Source organism: Anastrepha ludens, chromosome 3 (assembly GCF_028408465.1).
Source record: "Anastrepha ludens isolate Willacy chromosome 3, idAnaLude1.1, whole genome shotgun sequence".
Lineage (NCBI taxonomy): Eukaryota > Metazoa > Arthropoda > Insecta > Diptera > Tephritidae > Anastrepha > Anastrepha ludens.
In genome coordinates this window covers 99,416,938-99,437,460 of record NC_071499.1, presented here as the reverse complement: position 1 = coordinate 99,437,460, position 20,523 = coordinate 99,416,938, and the positions used below count along the sequence as shown (strand labels likewise).

The 20,523-nt window shown below is 39.3% G+C and overlaps 1 protein-coding gene across 6 annotated transcripts in view; it reads left to right on the top strand.

Moving 5' to 3' along the window:
* The first annotated feature begins 560 nt into the window (after positions 1-560).
* The window catches only part of LOC128858589 (transmembrane protein 132C), an 82,822-nt gene continuing 62,859 nt past the window's right edge, over positions 561-20,523 (top strand). For 5 of the 6 annotated variants that reach the window (XR_008454036.1, XM_054094984.1, XM_054094985.1 and 2 more), the window contains exon 1: positions 562-955. Coding sequence is in view for 5 of the 6 variants with exons in the window: in XM_054094984.1 (XP_053950959.1) it covers positions 904-955 (52 nt within the window). In the remaining variant the exon portion in view is untranslated. Of the gene's footprint in view, positions 956-20,523 lie in introns of all 6 variants that reach the window. The other variant, XM_054094987.1, reaches the window with a different exon arrangement.

The window sequence follows — 20,523 nt, the reverse complement described above, 5'->3', positions numbered from 1 at the left end:
TCTTAGGCGTCGGTGGACGAGCGAGAATGGAGAGTAAAATTTCAAAGATATGCAACGTTTTCGTTCCGCGAGAGAGAAAAAAGACATAACCTAGAAGAAAAGGAGAGAGAGAGCTATAGCTTATATATCTTATCTTAGATACACTTTAGGCTATTTTCCCTGAGTTTTTCCTTGTGGTTGCTAATTTATAATGAGAAATAACACTGCTTATTTTTTGGCACTTGTTTATTGGTGCAAACTTGTAGAAAATATATTTTTGGTGCCTACTTTTTGGCGTTATATTTCCTTGGTGCCTACTTGGGACGTTTGGGGCGTTTTTTGGTCCCAAGTGTTTTGGCGTTTGTACGTATTACCTATCAAAAACGAGAAAAATTGTTTACGTAGCGTAGGCGTCCTACAGGTATATAGACAATTCACTTTCACAAAATACTTGCGCTGCGATTCGTATGAGTGTCCTGTGTCATCAGTCGTTTTACTAGAGGGAAAATTGGACGGCGTCAAAAAAGTTATGTGTTGGCCGGCTTAATAGTCGATTTTTTATCGTGGTTGATAGGTTTTATGTATTTCTAGTGCAGAAAAGATTTGTAGTGGCTTTGCATTTGGTGTTAGATTTGTCAATACAAAAATGTGACTTGGGTGTAATACTTATGAAGTCAATTAATATGACGCGATGTGTTGTTTTTAAACCATGCGATGTACTGCTTTCTTTCGCGAACAGGGAAATTGACATAAGATTATGCATGCCTCACTTGTAAAGTGGTATACATTTGGAGGAATCGATAAAAAATAATACAATTGCAACTAAAAATGTGTAATTATTAACTGTGCTAAATATTTGGTGTGACGTACAGGTGGAAATTGTGGCTATTTGATTGGACGCGTAGCTGGTTGGAATAATACGAAATGGTTTCGAAAATAATATATTTGATGTTTCTTATATTGGCATCTTACACAAGTAAGTTTATTTTTGGTACTGAAGACCTGTAAAAATGGGGGAAAAAAGAAAAAATCGTATCTTGCAGTAAGATCAGTATCCCTGAATATTGATACATATGTATATATGTATATACTTCGTTAATTCTATTGAAAATTGATATCTTGTTTATTAATGTGCGAACGTCAGAGAAAGGATATTGAATTTTCCATGGGTTGCTACAAATTTTGTATATATGTATGCATGTGTATGTACACACATGTATAAGAATAATGAGAGTTGAGTTTTGATAGCGAAAAATAAGTAGATTTCAATAAAAAAAGTAAGCTAGAGATTCGGCTAAATTTTTCGTTACTACCACAATCAATTTGATTGGTGGACGGAAGGAGAGAGGACTTGGCACCAGAAAGAGCAAGGCCCCCCTTCTACATATGAAAGTCCCAACCTCATAGAATCACTATAGAACCCCAGGAAAGGCGTAAAAATCAATTTTTCACGGCCCTATTGACTTTTTTCGGAAACAGGAGAGAACGTAGGTTCGAATCTCGGTGAAACACCAAAACAAAGAACAAATTTTTCCTAATAGGTAATGGCGAACCTCCGAGTGTATTGTTGCCATGAAAAAGCTCCTAATGTTGTTGTTGTTGTAGCAGCATAAACATTGCCCATATATATATGAGGAATGCTGTTGAAGTGATAGTCCTTGGCCGGATATAAATCCGGGTATTTACGGTAACGTAGAACCGACTGTCGTGGGAACCGACTCCTAATAGAAAATGTCTCCCATTCGGAGCCGGCTTAAAACTGTAGGTCCCTCCATTTGAGGAAGAAGAAGCGCCATTTATATATGTCTATACAGTGTGCCACTTAAGTCACCGTACTCTTGCTATATTTGCACAAATCACCCTGTAACTTGCCCAAATTTTTGCTAAATTTAAACTTTGATGTAGGCTATTAAAACAATATATTTTCTTCTAAGTTACAAAAGAAAAACAATTACTTTTAATTTTAGTCTTATATTATACCAACGAATCTAAACATACTCAAATACTTGCGTCAACAAAAGTCTACGTACTCTTAATTTCTTACGCTGTCTGGCGCCAGCGTTCTTCTTAGGTGATTTTTGAAAAATGTGTGTAGTAATGAGTAAATTCATTATAGTTGGCGTGTTTTGCTTGAGCTGGACAAAATATTCGATTTTTATAGACAAAATGCCTCGAAAAGAGTTGTCACTCGATGATCGTGGAAAGATGCTGCATCTCTACACAAAAGAGCAAACATCTTATGCAGAGATAGCTAAGATTATGGGTAGAAGCAAATCCACTATTCAGACTGTCATTGGGCGATTCAAATACGAAGGGCGCATTAAAAATAACAAAAGATCCGGCCGGCCACCTGCACTTTCCGAACGTGACAGCCGCACAATAAAGCATCTGGTGGACAAGGATCTGTTTTGTAGCCTAGTGCAGATTGCGTCAGAGCTAGGTCGCAACATTGAGAAGGAGGTGCGCTCGAAATCAGTCCGTAGAGCGATAAAAACATATAACTTTAGGCCCTACACTCTTCACAGGAAGCCGGACTTAAATTTATTTAATAGGAGGAAGCGCTTAGAGGTTTGCCAAAGCGTATGTGGACAAACCAATTGACTTCTTGCGGAAGGTCATCTTTTCAGATGAGTTGAAGTACAATATTTTTGGTTCAGACGGGCGTCTCCGCGTATGGAGGAGACCAGGAAAAGCTCTAAATCCAAAAAATCCCATAAAAACAGTTGTTGTTGTTGTTGTTGTTGTTGTTGTAGCAGCGTAAACATTCCTCATATTTAAATACGTGGAATGCTGCTGGAGTCATAGTCCTTGGCCGGATATAAATCCGGGTCGTTTCGGTAACGTAGAACCGACTGTCGTGGAAACGGTTTTATTGTAGCAGCATAAACATTCCCCATATTTACATACGTAAAACACGGCGGCGGAGGTATTATGGTTTGGGGCTGCATAGCTGCATCAGGAATTGGAAGTTTGGAATTTATCGACGGAGTGATGGACCAATACGTGTATATTGATATTTTGACAAAACAAAAATATGAAGAGCAGCGCCGAGAAATTCCGAATAGGTTCCGATTCCTATTTTCAACAAAACAACGACCCTAAACACAAAGCACTGAACACCAGGCTGTACCTCGCGTACAACACCCCACACCTTTTGGAGGCGCCACCACAGTCGTTCCCACGACAGTCGGATCTTCGTAACTGGAACGACCCGGATTTATATCCGGCCAAGGACTGTCACTTCTGCAGCATTCCTCGTATATGCACGGAGAATGTTTATGCTGCTACAACAACAGCCCGGATATCAATCCGATTGAGCACGCGTGGAATATGCTGGAAAAAAAAAAAGAAAACACCTCATAAGCAATAAAAACCCCCTGCGAGAGGCATCGTACCAAGAGTGGTGCGCAATGGATCCCAATTACATTGAAAAACTGGTGATGTCAATGCCAAATCGCCTCAGAGGGTTGATTTAGATGAAGGGTTATCCCACTAGATACTAAGTTAAAAGTTGTAATGAAAATAATGTTCCTTATAGTTAATAAGTTCATATTAGTTTGTAAGAGTACGTAGATTTTTGTTGACGCAGATATAAAGTTTCTTTTGTTTTTAATTAATAATATTACATTAAATTTGAAATCTAAATACTTTTATTACATTATTTAAAAGAAAATATATTGTTTTGTTAGCCTGCATCAAAGTTTTTTTAAATTTAATAAAAATTTGGCAAAGTTACAGGGTCATTTGTGCAAATATAACAAGAGTACGGTGACTTAAGTGGCACACTGTATATACTGTGAGCGTCAAAATGTGTACAAAGCATTTTGTTATAATATGGATTTTATTTAAGTCTTTTATAACAAAACAATATATTTTAATTTCATGTTTTTTAAATTAGTATTTGATTCTCTACTAATTACTAGAAAACAACAAAAAAATAAATTACAACAAGAAAAGTTGTAAGACAAAAACAAAAATTAGTACATATTTTACGCGTCAAAATAAAGTGTACAGCGTACATCAGTGGCATTTTAACAATGTTGTACGGTAAAAAATACCGTTATATTTGGTTGTTTACTTCCTTTTTCGATGCATTGAAACATTTTTCCAATTGTATTTTAATTGGTTGCGATCGGCAGAGTGAAAAGTTTTTGTCTACAGTAAATTAAATTTATTATTTATTTTTTTTTAAAATGGGTAAACAAACTTCGATTGATGTTAGAGAACTGGTACTAAAGCTTCGCAATGAAGATAACACCTTTCGTGAAATTGGCTCTATTGTCAACAGAAGCCATAATACTGTGAAAAAACTAGTTGGCAAATACAAAAAGTTCAGGAAAGTAGAAAATCGCCCAGGTGCAGGCCGTCCAAAAATTTTAAATGAGACTGAAGTAAGGTCTATGGTGCGTGATGTGAAGAAAAATCCCTTTAAAAGTGCGGTCAAAATATCACAAGAAGTTTCAACTGCATCAGATACTAGCATAAGTGCCAGTACAATACGTCGAGCGTTGCACGCAAATGGGTTGCATGGACGTCTCCCACGAGAAAAGCCGCTAATATCGACAGTTAATCAAAAAAAACGTCTTGATTATGCAAACAAATACGAAAATCGGGATGTTTCTTTCTGGAATAATGTCCTGTTTAGCGATGAAAGTAAGTTCGCGGTATTTGGGCAGAAAAAGCCGGTTAAAGTCTGGAGAACCAAAAATAAAGAGTATGCCGACCAAAATTTGATAACCACAGTTAAGCTCGGTGGGGGTTCGGTGATGGTGTGGGGATCTATGGCGGCAAGCGGAGTTGGCAATTGGTTTTTATTGAAAGTACCATGAACAAAACATTATCTGAATATTTTACAAAATAATTTACTAACCAGTGTGCAGAAATTATACTTGCAGGGATCTTGGATCTTTCAACAAGATAATGATCCCAAGAACACAGCAAAAATAGTAAAAGAATGGCTGCTTTATCGTACTCCCAAGACATTGGATCATTCTCCACAGTCACCGGACTTAAACCCTATTGAACATTTGTGGGAGCATTTATACCACCAAATCCGGAAAAGGACAATCACCAATATGGATATGCTGAAACTCGCTATAAAGTAAGAGTGGGATAAAATTTCATCTGACGTGAAAAAAAACTAGTTGAGTCGATGCCCCGAAGACTGTCTTCCGTTATCAAAGCAAAAGGGAAATCAACAAAATACTAAATGGATATCATTTTTGTAAAATATATCTCTGTACACTTTATTTTGACGCGTAAATTATGCACTAAATTGTAATTTACAACTTTTGTTGTTGTAATTTATTTTTTTGTTGTTTTCTAGTAATTATATTAGTAGAGAATCAAATACTAAATATATTGCTTTGTTATAAAAGACTGAAATAAAATCCATATTATAACAAAATGCTTTGTACACTTTATTTTGACGCTCACAGTACATATATAATATTGGCTTATTGTACTGAAATATCGTTGAAGAGAAGTTAATAACGCAATTCGTAACCTAGCAAGTATTTCACTAAGGTTTCTTACGTCATAGTATTTACGAAAATCTTGTTTATATATTTATAAAATATCACAAATTTATTAATATAAAAAAGCGCTGCAGACGAAACTTTGCACTAAAAACTCCCCCGATTTTTAATAATTTTAATTTGATTAGCTTACATCTAGCAGTATATGATGGGATTGGGTTCATAGAATTCACATGTCGGAGAACTAAGCGAACCAATACCTTTTGGGTATTTAAATGAGGGCCGCGTATTCAAGTTTGGACCGACTTGGGTCGTATATGTATAACAGATTCAGGGTATACGGATCACTAAAATCAGAGCTAAAAAGGTAAAGGAATGCTAGCAATGCATAGGATTTGGCAATGCTACAATTAATGTGACTTAGGAATATGAATAACAACTTTGAGTCACAAATAACATAAAGGTCGACCCCACGACTGTAGGATCTACGTAACCGGAATGACCCGGATTTATATCTGGCCAAGGACTCTCACTTCAGCAGCATGTATGTATGTATGGGGAATGTTTATGCTGATACACCAACAGGAAAATCTTCACTGCATGCCTGGCACTGGCCCATATACCACGCTCTTGGAGGATGGCGAAGGTCACCTTCATCCCTAAGGTTAGAAGATATAACTACACCAGCCCCAAAAGCTTTAGACTCATCAGCATGACTTCTTTCATGCTGAAAAGACTCGAACGACTAATGGAATTGCGTATACGTCAAAAGTCGCTGAAGGTTCACCCTCTTTCTCCACTTCAGCATACCTATCAAAGTGGAAAATCCTGCGAGTTGGCACTGCAAAATCTTTTTGCTAGGGTAGAGGTAGCCATCGTGAGGAGGGACTACGCTAGGTTATCTTTTTAGATATAGAGGAGACGTTTGATAATGCCACTTTGATAGTATGTATATGCAGCTCTGCTAGTAGGCGCGGGGTATACCGGGTGCTAGTGAATTGGATTCGTTCGATGTTGGCCCAAAGAATCGTCACGGTGCGTGCAGAGGAAGGTCTGCTGCTGTCATCCGGGGTTAATAGAGGCTGTCCCAGAGGCGGGGTGCTGTTTCTATTGCTCTGGTGCATAGTGCTCGATCATCTACTCAACACCTTAAATGTTGCGCGAGTCTACGCAAAAGCATATGCGGACGACGTTGCCTGTTTGGTGATAGGCTCTTCGCTTTTGAACATCTGTAGAATAGTGCAGAAAACTAAGGATATAATTGACACATGGGATGTGCGAATGCGCTAGACTGGTATTGTCCTCTTTACAAGAAGGAGGAAGCTTGATGGGCTCGTTCTGCCAAAGCTAAAATCAGTCGCAATCCAGCTATCCAAAAAAATCGAATATCTTGAGTAATTCTCGATAGTAAACTCCTTTGAAAGTCACACGTTGAAACAAAGATATCCAAAGCACTGACAGCCTTCTGGCAGTGCCATCGTGTCTTTGGGAAAACGTGGCGGTTTTCTCTAAGCAAGATCCTATGGATCTACACGGCTTTGATAAGTCCTATTATTACCTAAGCATCTGTTGCACCGGAGCTTTTCCGACTACTTCAGGCCCGGCATTAGATGCTCTGATTGGTTTGCCACCACTTGATGCTTTCATCCAAGGAGACGCCTTGAAAGCCATCTGCAGGCTGTAACGCAATGAAAATTGGTACGACCACTGCCCGGCATTGGACAACAGAGTAGGCATGGACTTCGATCCAACGATTCTCTCCATGCCCCTTGACTCCAGGCCATCAAGAGTCGTACAGTGTGGTGCTGCCAGAGGCTCAATTGTGGTCAAACTCTGTAAATAAGCCCGACAAACACTATTCTCGGATTTTCATGGATGGCTCCAGGACCCATGCTTCGTTCCGGCTCTGGTGTCTACATGGAATCCAGCGGGAAAAACTTAACTTTGCTCTTGGAATGCACGCATCTGTGTTTTAGCGGAAGTGTGGGCTGTTCAAGAAACGATAAACTTTATTGTGGAAAACAGATGGTGAGGTAGATCTGTATATATCTGCAGCGATAGCTCAGCTGCGCTCATGGCCTTAGGCAGACCCTCAACCACATCAAGGGTAGTCGAGTCCTGTAAATCTGGGCTGAACTATGTCGGTAGCCGGTCTGCCGGAGCCTGTTCTGCCATTCCCTACTGCAGCTATCAAAGCCACGTTTAGCAATCGGGTTACTGTAACCCACAAACGAGCTTGGCAGGCTGTGAAAGGCTGCAGATGGACAAAACATATGTTACCTGTTATGTCCGACCGACTGTCGCAGATCCTCCTGTCATTAAGCAGAAAGGACTGCAGGCAGCTGGTTTGACTGATGACGTTTCCACGGCAGTCGGTTCTACGTTACCGAATCGACCCGGATATATATCCGGTCAAGGATTGCCACTCCAGCAGCATTCCCCGTAAGTAAGTGGAGAATGTTTATGCTGCTACAACAACATCAACTGCTCTAGTTGTAGTTTTAAATGCTCAATTTCTTTTTCCGAGAGCCGTAGTTTACCGGTCTCATTCGAAGAAGTTGTAAATATAGCCGTGTCACTAAGTTCGCACACTTTTTCATGTCTCTTTACTTGCTGATCAAATCTTCCATTTTACATGTACATTACGTCGTTGCTTTCTTGTACAAGTTCGCGTTGCTCTTTACCGTTGGCGTAGCTTTCTTCGCATCATTGTTTGCTTTATTACCATTATCCTCACCTTTGCCGTTGTACGCATATATACCGCTATTGGCATCTATTACATGGGCTGAAAAATCCCGGGCTTAAAACATAGATGGCACTAAGTTTATTGCATTCACCTCTTGTTCATTTAGTACTAACCGTAAAAAGACGGCTGTTAAAATTTCATGATATAATATTCATTAATTCGTCCGCGTACAATTGTTAGCGTATGCCAATGATATTAACATCATGGGCCTTAACAACCGCGCTGTTAGGTATGTCGTTTCCAAACTGGATAAAGAAGCAAATCAAATTGGGCTGGTTGTGAAGGAGGACAAAACGAAGTACCTTCTGTCATCAAACAAACAGTCGGCGCTGTTGACAGTCGTTCCCACGACAGTCGGTTCTACGTTACCGGAACGACCCGGATTTATATCCGGCCAAGGACTGTCACTTCAGCAGCATTCCTCATATATATATGGGGAATGTTTATGCTGCTACAACAACAACAACAACAGTGATTATTTCGAGGTTGTAAAAGACTTCGTTTATTTAGGAACCAGCATTAACACCGATAATAATGTCAGCCTGGAAATCCAACGTAGAATCTTTCTTGTCAACAAGTGCTACTTTGGACTAAGTAGGCCGTCCTAATGTATGGCGCAGAGGCTTTTACGATGACAATAACCCATGAGGTGTGGCTTGGTTTGAGAGAAAGATTTTGCGGAGAATTTTTGAACATTTGCACGACGAATATCGCAGGCGATGGAACGATGAACTATATGAGCTTTACCACGGCATAGACATAGCGCAGCGAATAAAGATTCAACAGCTACGCTGGCTGAGTCATGTTGTCCGAATGGATACAAACGCTCCCGCTATGAAAGTATTTGAAGTGGCAACAGCTGGTGGCAGCAGAGGAAGAGGAAGGCCTCTGCATTGGAAAGATCAGATAGAGAAGGACTTGGATTCACTTGGTGTGTCCAACTGGCGTCGGTTAGTACAAGTGAGAAACGACTGGCGCGCTTTGTGAAATTCGGCCAAAATCGAGTAAGCGATTACCGCGCCAATTAAGAAGTAGAAGTTCGTGAGTTATTGTGCTAAGAGTGCAGCTGCTTTTGTTATTTTTGAAGCAATGGCTTGAAAAGTGTTATGGAAACTCCGGACCATCAGAAACAATAAAGCAATGGTTTGCTGACTTCGAACGTGGTCGTAGAGACAACGCAGGTTAGAAAGATCGCTGAAATTAAGGACACGAATTCCTATTTCCACTAATCAATGGATTAAATCTGTGTCTGCATAAGTTGTCAACATAGTTTTTAATAATTTAAATGCCAATAATTTATGTGTGCTAGGTGATTTCAACTTATCTACTTAAATTGGGCATATGGGCGTTTTCCAAACGTATTATTACGAATTTTCATTACGTTAAAATTCAAATAAATCTCTCACAAAAATTCCTCTGAGTTCGATCATTGGATTGTCAAATAAGGCATAAATCAATGACACCACAACTTGCTTTACTTTTTTTCCAACACTTAACAGCTTTACTTTACCTTCACCTTACGACTGAATTACTCATTACCTTTCGTTCACTCGCTTACACGTCTAACTTACGACTGAATTCCCTATGCGCATACATCTCTGCTTATATACATGTGTTTAATAACTTTCGTAATTTCTAGATCTGACAGCTCGTATCTTCGAATACATTTCATCAGTAAAATATAGATACTTTGTAAAGTTATGTTTTGCAACCCTGTAGACGTTTTGGAACATTTTTACTGCTTTGATATTATGATTAGAATATTAAAAATGAAATATTAAATACAAAATATTACAAACTTACTATTTTCGTTTTCCGCAACTTTTTTTCTACATGTAGACTGTAGACTAGGGTGGCCGTTATTCATATGGAAAAAAAAGAACACCTTTATTTTTTGCGGGACACCCTATAGAAAAGTAAGGTTACCTAAAAAACTGCAAAGTCTTAAGCCAATCGGAAGAAATTTAGAGGTTCCGACTAGAGCCTAAAGTTGAAAAATGGGTATTTTTTTAAATTAATCTCAAGTTAGGTAGGTAAGATGGCAAGAGTACCCCAGGTACGCTACAAGTAGCACTTACGTGCTGTTTTGATACCATAAAGTGGACCAGTACCTGTGAAAGGATTAAGGGAGGAGATAAGACCGTCTACAGCCATCCAGTGCTGTTGATGTAGCGGAGGAGAGAAAAAGGATCTAGGCTGGAGAATTCCATCAAGTCATCGCCAAAGGGGACGCTGAGGAATCTCAAGCGCCTAGCCGCCAAAGCCGGACAACCGCAGAGAAAGTGTTCCACAGTCTCTTTCTCTGTAGGATCCCCACAGCTTCTGCAGTGGGGGTTGTACGGAATTCCAAGCTTCTCCGCGTGAGTGCCGATCACCCAGTGGCCAGTGATCACCGCAATGAGTTTGGAAATTGAATGGCGGGGGGTTCCCATCACCTTAAGTGTTCTGCTTAAATCATATTGAGGCCATAGTGCTTTAGAAATGGCACACGATGAGACAGACCTCGATCTGTCTTGCGCTTTTCTTAGAAAGAAGTTGTGTAGTTTCCCTTTAACGACGGCCAAGGGGATACCGATGTCTGAGAAGAGGCCATCTGGATTCGGTTCTGCCGCCCCCTTCCTGGCAAGCTCATCGGCAATTTCATTTCCCTCTATATTCCTGTGCCCAGGCACCCAGATGAGGGAAATGTTTCCTGCACGTTCGAGGCGTTTAAGTTCCTCCTTACAGGAGTTTACGAGAAGAGAGCTGCAATACGGCGACGACAGTGCCTTGATTGCAGCTTGGCTATCGGAAAAAATATTAATGTCTCCCTCCCAACAGCGATCCCGAAGCATTTTGCATGCCTGCAGGATCGCGAAGACCTCTGCTTGAAAGACGCTGCTTGTCCCCGGCAGTTTATAGGAGACCGAAATGCTGGCTGATTTAGAGTAGACCCCCGCTCCCACTCCAGACTCCATTTTAGATCCGTCAGTGAAAACAGAGGCATCTATATCCGCAATAACTCTCCCCTCTTTCCAGTCTTGTCTGCTCGGAAAGATAGCCCTAGCACAACCCTCAAAGCACAGTTTGCGGATGGAGAGGTCGGTGCGAATATCAGAGAAGGAAGGGGAGATCTGCTTCAAGATGCTGCTATGCCCCACAGGGAGTTGCCTCCAAAGGCCAAACTCCTTCAGTCTAATTGCACTCTGAGCAGCAATGGATTTAACCTGCAGATCCACAGGAATTAAGTGGAGAATAACGTTGAGCGCAGCGGTGGGACATGTTCTACAGGCACCAGTGATGCCCACACATGCAGTTCTCTGCACTCTCTCTAGTTTAGTGCAGTTGTAGCCCTTCTGAAGAGCTAACCAGCAAACTAGGCAACCGTATGTCAAAATTGGCAGAACCACTAAGTTGTACATCCAGAGTACGACACGTGGCTTGAGGCCCCATTTTTTGCCGAACATAGATTTACAGGCATAGAAGGCTATATTAGCCTTCTTAACTCGATTTTCTATGTGCAGCTTCCAGTGGAGCTTGGGGTCAAGTATTACACCAAGATACTTGACTTCCGATGAAAGTGTAAGACACTGGTTGTTAAGTCTAGGAAGCTTAAAAGGTGGAGGCTTGTATTTTCTGGTGAATAGCATCAACTCCGTTTTGTCAGAGTTGACTCTGAGACCGCTACTGGCGGCCCATCTGCTGAGTGTAGCCAGTGCACCTTCCAAAATTTCAGCCATTACTGATGGGAAGGGACCTGAGACCATCAGGACCAGGTCATCGGCATAAGCTACCACCACCTGAACCTCATCACCGGAGAAAGCAAGTGGCGCACTGTCGTTCGTCAGTTTGTGCTGCCTCCTAGTAGCACGACGCTTGGTTCTGTCGGCCGGAGGATGCAGTATAAAAAGTCGGCTGAAGTAGCTCGCGCATCTCTTTGGGTCCGACGAAGTGCAGCCTTTGAAGGGGATGGCCACCTTGTCGTTGTGCTTCGTCGAGTTCAACTGGAACCTAACGGTGGACCAAAATTTAATCACCACAGTGTAAGGTTGCAGGGCTTCAAGTGCTCAACCTATTTAGTCCGCTTGTGTTGATCTACCAGTTGTCGGATCTCCAAATTGAGATCCCTTATGCGGGGATCCCCGAGACCGACCTGGCATAGGTGATCACACTCGTTTGCTTATCTCGCTGCTTCGGCTGGGAAATGAGGACGAATGTCCTTGAACCTTTGAGCAGGTATGAAGCGAGTCGCAGCAACTGTGCGCACCTTGCATAATGCGCGTTTGCCTGTGCGCACATAGGTGGGGATGGGAAGAGCGGCGAAGGTGTCTTCAGTGAATTCCGCGAAACCGGCCCAATTAGCTTTTTTAAAGTTACAATAGGATCGGTGAGTCGCGGAAACAAAGTCGGCAGGTCTCTCAATCAAGACGATAATGGGGAAGTGGTCTGATGCAAGTTATAGCATAGGTCGCCACGTTATGGTATTTATCAGACCCGCACTAGCTATTGTTATGTCAGGCGAGCTGCTGCAATTGACAACTACCCTGGTGGGGGCTTCGTCGTTCACAGTGCTGAATGTCGAATCGTCTATTGCTGTCCCCTACGATCGTTTGGCAGGCTTGATTGCCAAAGATCGTGATGCGGGGATGGGCTAAGTCGGGGGAGTTGTGTTGCTCCGATAGGCTCCTTACCGTGGAGGTATGGGTTGTGGTGGCGGTTGGTGGTGCCGGCTTATCAGGAGGGTAGTAGCTGTGGAGGCATCAGACGCGTGCTGGCGGGAGCAGCACGTGGCCACATACCGTGTGGACCACTCCCTATGGGCCTGAAGGCCTGAACAGGTCTTAAGGTGGCTCCACCCGTTGCACTTATTGCAGCTAACCGAGGTGGAGTTCGGGTGGAGCCGTTTATGGCAGACGCAGCAATATAATACTTCTGGCCCAGGGTTGGATTCAATTCCAGCCCTGATGAGAAGCATTTGGTGGAGCAAGGTTGCTGTAAAGAGTTGCTCCTGTGACGTAAGGGGTGTGGTGATATGCTGTTCAGTAGACAGGTCTACTTTACTGGGGCCGCAGCCCTTGGTCGGGGAAAACCCAAGTCATTCCGGTAACGTAGAACCGGCTGTCATGGGAAACAAAGTAAACATGCTATATTGCTGAAACCGTGAACATATCTTCGATACGAACGTATATTACCACCATAAAAAATAATAATCGAAAGTAGAATGCATGTAGTCCGCGTAATTTGAAAATTCGCCTAATTTTTTGAACAAACCTCGTACATCGTCAAGGGTATCGGAATTGCGTTTAGGAACATGCTGCTTTGATTGAGCACAAAGCAACCGACGTTTTGGCAAACGGCCTATCTCTAAATATACTCTCATACCAAATATTGTTTCTGCAAATCATGAATTATATTTTATTGATAATACTCTTAATCCTTCTTCTTCTTAAATAGCGCGATAACTGCTTACGCGATTTTGGCCGGGTTTAACACATCGAACACATTTCATAGCCGGAGCGTTTGTATCCATTCGGACGACATGACCCAGCCAACGTAGCCGCTGGATCTTTGTTCACTGCGCTATGTCTATGTCGACGTAAAGCTCATATAGTTCATCGTTCCATCACCTGTGTTATTCACCATTGCCAACGTGCAAAGGTCCAAAAATCTTGCGTAGAATCTTTCTCTCAAACACTCTAAGCGTCGCTTCATAGGATATTGTCATCGTCCACGCTTCTGCGCCATACGTTAGGAGTCGTAAAGTGTTAGTTTTATTCGTCGAGAGAGGACTTTACTGCTCAGTTGCCTACTTAATCAAAAGTAGCACTTGTTGGCAAGAGAGATTCTACGTTGGATTTCCAGGCTGACATTGTTATAAACGAAGTCTTTAACAACGCCGACTGTTTGTTTGAATACAGGTACTTCGTTTTGTCCTCGTTCACCAACAGACCCATTCGCTTTGCCTCTTTACTCTTAATCCTAATTTATTTCAAATTACCGATTTTTTATATTCTGCGAATAGAACCTTTGATGTTATACATATTTGTAAATGATAACATAAACTACAAGATCAGTGGATGGTTTTATCCCACAACTCCTTAAGATAAGATTCATTTAGCCTTAGATGTCAAACTCGATTTCTAATGTTTTCTTCTGTTCTCTTTGATGCCAGGTTATCATTTAATTAGTCATTATGCGATTTTGCTAACTTCAAAGACCTGCTACTCTATATTAATTGGGATAATGTATTTACAGACCCATCTAACAATTTTTCCACCTCTAAGTCCATTTTGTCTAAACTCTGCTTGGATAACATTCCGCTCAGAAAGAAAGAAGACCTTATAAACTCTAAGGGTATTTTTGAAAAAGCTTGAAAATCTTAAGAATAATTATTTCAGGAAATTTGAATCTACTGAGAAAACCATCTGTGTTTTGTTAAATATACTTATACTTGTAGTATAAATAAACGTTAAAAGATTTCAACTATTTAAATAAATTTCTCTATAATAACTATATTCATAACATGGAGTTGAACATTAAATCAAATCCGAAAACCTTCTCGAATTACATAAAATCTAGAAGGAGTAGTGCATTTTTTTAGATAACAATCAACCACGAAGCTCAAGTGCAGCGGCAAATTTATTTGCTGAATTTTTTAAATATATTTTTGTTGATGAAGAACTTGATCATCCGTGTTACTTTTCCTCTGACCTAGATTACTCCTTGAAGTTTGGAGCTCTATGTGTTTCTCCTGCGGATATTTGTAATGCTTTACTTAAACCATCCTCTCAAAGTGATGCTCATGGACGTTCAGCAGTATTCCCTGAAACTAATTATCAATAAATTTTTATTATTGGGGAGTTTCATTGGCACACGAAAGTTCTCCTTCATTACGCACTTCTTTGAGAGTGGGGAAATAGTATTGTATGTTCGAAATGATAAACCTATTTTAAAGCTATCGACTATCTCTAAAATTTTTGACCCCCCGGTTAATTCAGAATTCAGGGATTCTTCTCAATATGCAGTGGCATATTCACAACACAATAACGTTTCAATTTTAGTTTGTAAATGATTTTGCTGTGACTGCATTATTTTGGAGTGATTTTAAAGTTTTTGTGTACAAGAAATAGCGATGGCCTTCAAAACTAAGGAAATTTGTGTTGACGAGAGAAAAATTATCCTGAAACTTAGAAATGAAGGGAAATCTTTCCGCGAAATTGGGCAAATCTTAGGAAGAAATCGCTCCGCTCCTCTGTGCAGTATATCGCGCAAACATACAATAAAACTGGTTCAATTGTGTCAAATCCACGTTCTGATCGATCTAACAAGCTGACCGTACGTGAGAAACGAACCATATTGCAATCAGTGAAAAATAATCCTCCAATTACGGTTTCTCAAATATATAAAAAAATTTCAAATTCCTTTGGCAAGCATGTGCTCGACGATACTGTACGTAAGATACCTTTTTTAAGTATGCACAGTTAGTAACATAAATAAGTATTCAGGAGCCTGATTTATGGATTTGTTTGACGCTAACGCTTTCCTTAATATGTAATCAAAATATTTTACACATGATAATTGTGTACTGGGATAAGCTTTCATATGCGCCTTAATTTAGCTGTAAATTTTAGGTACCGTTATCCACGCTTTGCTTTGTCTTTGATGCCAGCGAAATTTATGTCACAAAAGTTGGTATACAGCAAAGGATTGTTCAGTTAGCATAACATTTATTTTTACGTATTGATTAAAAAAGCTAAAGCTGTTAAGAGGAAATAGTTAAAGTGAGTATAAAAATTTAGGGAAGTACGTTTCGTATTAATTTTTCCGACATTTTTAGTAATGGCATCCGATTAGAAATAAGGAACAACTGAAAAACGTCCTTCAAGAGGAATGGAATAAAATACCACCAGCTGTAACTGAAAACTTTGGTGAAATCAATGCCAACACGACTTAAAGCGATTGTAAAGTCTAATGATCTACCAAATACTAGGATTTGATTTTAATTATGTTTTTGGTTTCACAAATTAATAATATGATGACTGTATAGTATACTTACTTTTGAGACATGAATTCTTATAAAGTTTAATATTATATAAAAAGCTATAATTTTGCTCCTTTTTAAAATTATGTCATTATTTGGATTAAATATAATTTTTGTATTTCATTCATGCAAATAAAACACAATTTTGTTATAACTTAGGTTGTTTGAAGGAATCGATTGGGGGAAAATTGAAAACGTATCCGGGGTATACTTACTTCTGTTACTAACTGTATGTGTATCGCGGACGTGTAGCTTGTAGAAAATCGTACATCCCCGAAATCAACAGAAAAAAACGAATAGATTTTGCAAACGAATATGTCAACAAGCCTACAGAATTTTGGGAACGTGTTTTTTTCGAATGAAAGCAAGTATATGGCCGCACAAAGATTTGTCAAAATTGTTTTTATAGAGTCCACAATGGATAAATTTTCTTATTTAACCCTAGAAGGGTACTGTGAGTAAAATTTACTCACATAAGGAATAGATTTGTTCGTAAATCTGCAGGTTGGCCACACTGAAAGTCAAGTCACTAGCAGTGCTTGGCCCACTCTGTCATTAGTCGGCTGCCGCAAGCATTGAATGGTGTTGTTTGCTTTATCATCGCGCTTGTGGACAATTTAAAAAAAGTTTGTGAGTAAAATTTACTCATCGGTACCCTTTAGGTACTAAATTGTGTGAGTCAAATTTATTTATCAGTAACTTACTACGTGTCTAAAAAATATATTTTATGCTGAATTATGACAATTAGGTTTATGTTTTGTATTATGTTACCGTAAAGAAAAGATAATCACTTGGCAACACATATGATGTTTGACACTACCTACTGTGGGGAAAGGTACAAGGCAACCATGCCTGAGAGAAGGTTCAAATTTATCCTAAATTGCCTAAGCAAGAACTGCTAGAATATAAATGACCAAACTATCTCCAGTTTCTTCTATCTGGGACAAACTTCTAAACAATTGCAGAGTGAACTATAAGCCTGGAAGCTATATAACCATTGATGAGCAACTAGTTGGATTTAGAGGCAAATGTCCATTTAGGATGTATATTCCCTCTAAACCCAACAAGTATGGCATCAAAATTGTCATATCTTGTGATAGCGGAACAAAGTATATGTTGGATGCCATTGTTTACCTTGGAGAAGGAAGTGTTCCTCCTGCAATGGCTGCTGGTGAATATTATGTTCTTGAACTGCTGAAAAATGTAAAGGGCACCAATCGAAATGTCACGATAGACAATTGGTTTACGAGTGTACCACTCATTCAACGTCTCCGTCATGAATACAAAATAACAACTGATGGCGCAATAAAAAAAAATAAACCACAATTGCCTATTGAAGCTACAGATATAAAGTTTCAAAAACGAACCGCATCCACTTCATTGTTTATATTTCATGAGGATTTGACAGTTGTACCATACAAGCCCAATAATAATAAACTTGTATTATATTATTGGCGTCTAGTATGCACAGTACGGGTAGTATTCATGAGACCACTGGAAAACCAGAAATAGTGCATGTGTACAACTCAACAAAAGGAGGAGTTGACAGTTTTGACCAGATGTGCCAAGACATTAACCATGGCAGGAAAACCAGAAGGTGCCCTCTAGCATTTTTCCAAAATATGATGAACATAGCTGCAATAAACGCATACATCATTTACGCGCACAACATGTTTAGCCGTGAATCCTGACTTAATTTTATGTTATCTCTACACAAGGAGTTAACGGAAGGATTTCAAAGTAAAAGATTTGCAACTAATACAAACATGAGCCTGGCGTTGAAAAAAATCCATTCAGAATATTGTAGGCGCAAGCCAAGAGGCCCATAGTGCCGGAGAAGACCAAAAGGCAACAAGAAAGAACTGTAATTTTTGTAGTTATACCGAACGTAGATACACCACCACTTATTGCAATTGTGGATTAGCTATTTGCGGTGAACATGCACAAAAAAAGTGCCCTGAATGTGCTTGAAAAACAATTTTTATGTATTCATAATCGTCAAAAATCAATAATAAAGTATTATTTTTGCTTATTTTACATATTATATTATAATAAAAAATTACACTTATATTATATGCTGGCTTTAAATTTTTTTCATTTAAAACTACTATTTTACAAAATAAATCAGATAATAACGTAAAAATTCTGAAGTGAGTAAAATTTACTCATCGGTAGCTATAAGCGCCTACAATGTAACCGTACCCTTCTATGGTTAAATATTTTAAAGAGTAGCATGATGCAAAGTGTTCAACAGTGGGAGCTTGGTGATGATTTGTGGTTTCAGAATGATAATGATCCCGAGCATTCGGTATATTTGTATAATGTTAAGCTCTGGTTGCTGTATAACACAAATCACCAATTGACAATTCGACTTTCGGAGGTCCTCAAGGGGACCTCATATTTTTAATTATGAATACTTTAACCGTATATTGCAATGTACGAATACTTTTTCTGCTTTGTTGAAGTGAAGTTTTTCATATTGCGAAATTTAATTTTTACAGATGTACTTAGGAAAAAATTTAGTGAAATTGTAGAACATTTCTGATAAAAGTTTAATTTGTTTTCGTTTTTTGTACAATGGATTTCTTAATATGTTGCTTTCATTTCTTTGTGTACAGATACTTTTTCTGGCATGTGTATATTAGGAAAACGGCAAATATTAAAGAATACCACCAAAAGACGTCTTACTGGAGTGACATGAACACTTAAACACTTTTCTTAATACCAAAAAATAAAAGCTATCATGGTTTGGCCATCTTATAAGTTTATATTTTTTGAAATAAGGTTTTATTTTTTAATTTAAAACCACTAATAAGCAGCACTTTTATGATTTATTTGATAGAAGATGCAGCCGATTTATTTATCGGTTTCTTTTCATGTATGATGACATTATTGAAGGGATAATAAATGTTACAATCTCATGCAGAATTTCGTCGTGATTTGAAAGATGATTCAATTTACACGGATTTGTCTAAAGCCTTTAATTAGATTTCACAAAAAACTCTTACTACTAAGCTAGCTTTGAGTTCGTTTATTTCTACTTTCTTACTAACTGTTTAAGCAAATTTAAGGATTTGGGTGAATTTCGACAATAATGTCACCACTGACAGATCAGGATAACCAACTTTATTGACATCACTCTACCTACTGTCTTTTCATTTACATAAAATGAGCTCATATCCAGACAAAAGAATGAGCTGTGTGAAAAATAGCATGTACAATGAATAGTAAACAAATAATGTAAACTTAATCTAGAGAGATGTCAAATATATAGAATTAGTGATGACAATAAGTTTACCTTTGCTATCCATTTTACGTATTCTTTAAACATTAGTCTTGATGGTAAAAAAATGTCTTCAAGTGGGATTTGATAATTTTTACTTAAATTGAAACATTCTCTTGTCAGTTAGTCCCCCATACTCACCGGAATGACTACGGCTTTTCCCGTCCCAGACCGTCAGTAAACTAACCCTATGAATGCTGGTGCGGTGAATTTCACCCTTCGTTTCCCTTCACTAGAATAACCCTATAGAGCTAGGCGAGGGAGAGCGTGGTGGTGGAATAGCGTGTATAGTAAACAATACTTTGCAATATAGTCTTATCCATGAAGACATCGAGCGCAGGGACAACACCTAAGAATTTCAATGTATTGCTGTTCAGTCAGGCGATGTCCAGCTCAAAATAATTAGTTGATGCAGGATTATATTGTCAGATCAGATAGACGACAAACAACGACGCCTCTTCTAGTAAGTGCAGCAGCTCGCCTGACCAAACGATTGCTAATGCTGGTTGTGTAGCATCATGGCTACCTATGCTATCTCTTGCATCAGTACATTTGCCCATTATGGCCTTGATCTAGAAACCCACCGATTTTGTTTTCGCGATTCACCGCTTCTATTGAGTTGGGGAATAAGTTCATTGGGTTTTTATATTTTCTTTTACTTTACAACGATTTATTTGCTGTTGGGCGAAGCGTAAATAGAGAAGGTGTCAAAAGCGAATCTACAGCACGGAACTGGTTTGCAAAGTTCAAAAATGGCTACATGTACAAACCATACTCCTTCACGACAACGTCAGGCCCATGTCGCAAAAGTCGTCAAAACCACACTCCAAGAGCTCGAATGGGAGGACTTTCAGCATCTATTTCGCTCTCTGTCAAACCATATGAAGGGCGTTACCTTCTATAACAAAGAGGTCCTTAAAAAATGGTTAAACAACTTCGTTGACACCAAATTTTTGGCGGAACGGCATCAACAAATTGGTCAAGAGGTGGGAAGAGATTGTAAACAGCAACGCGAATA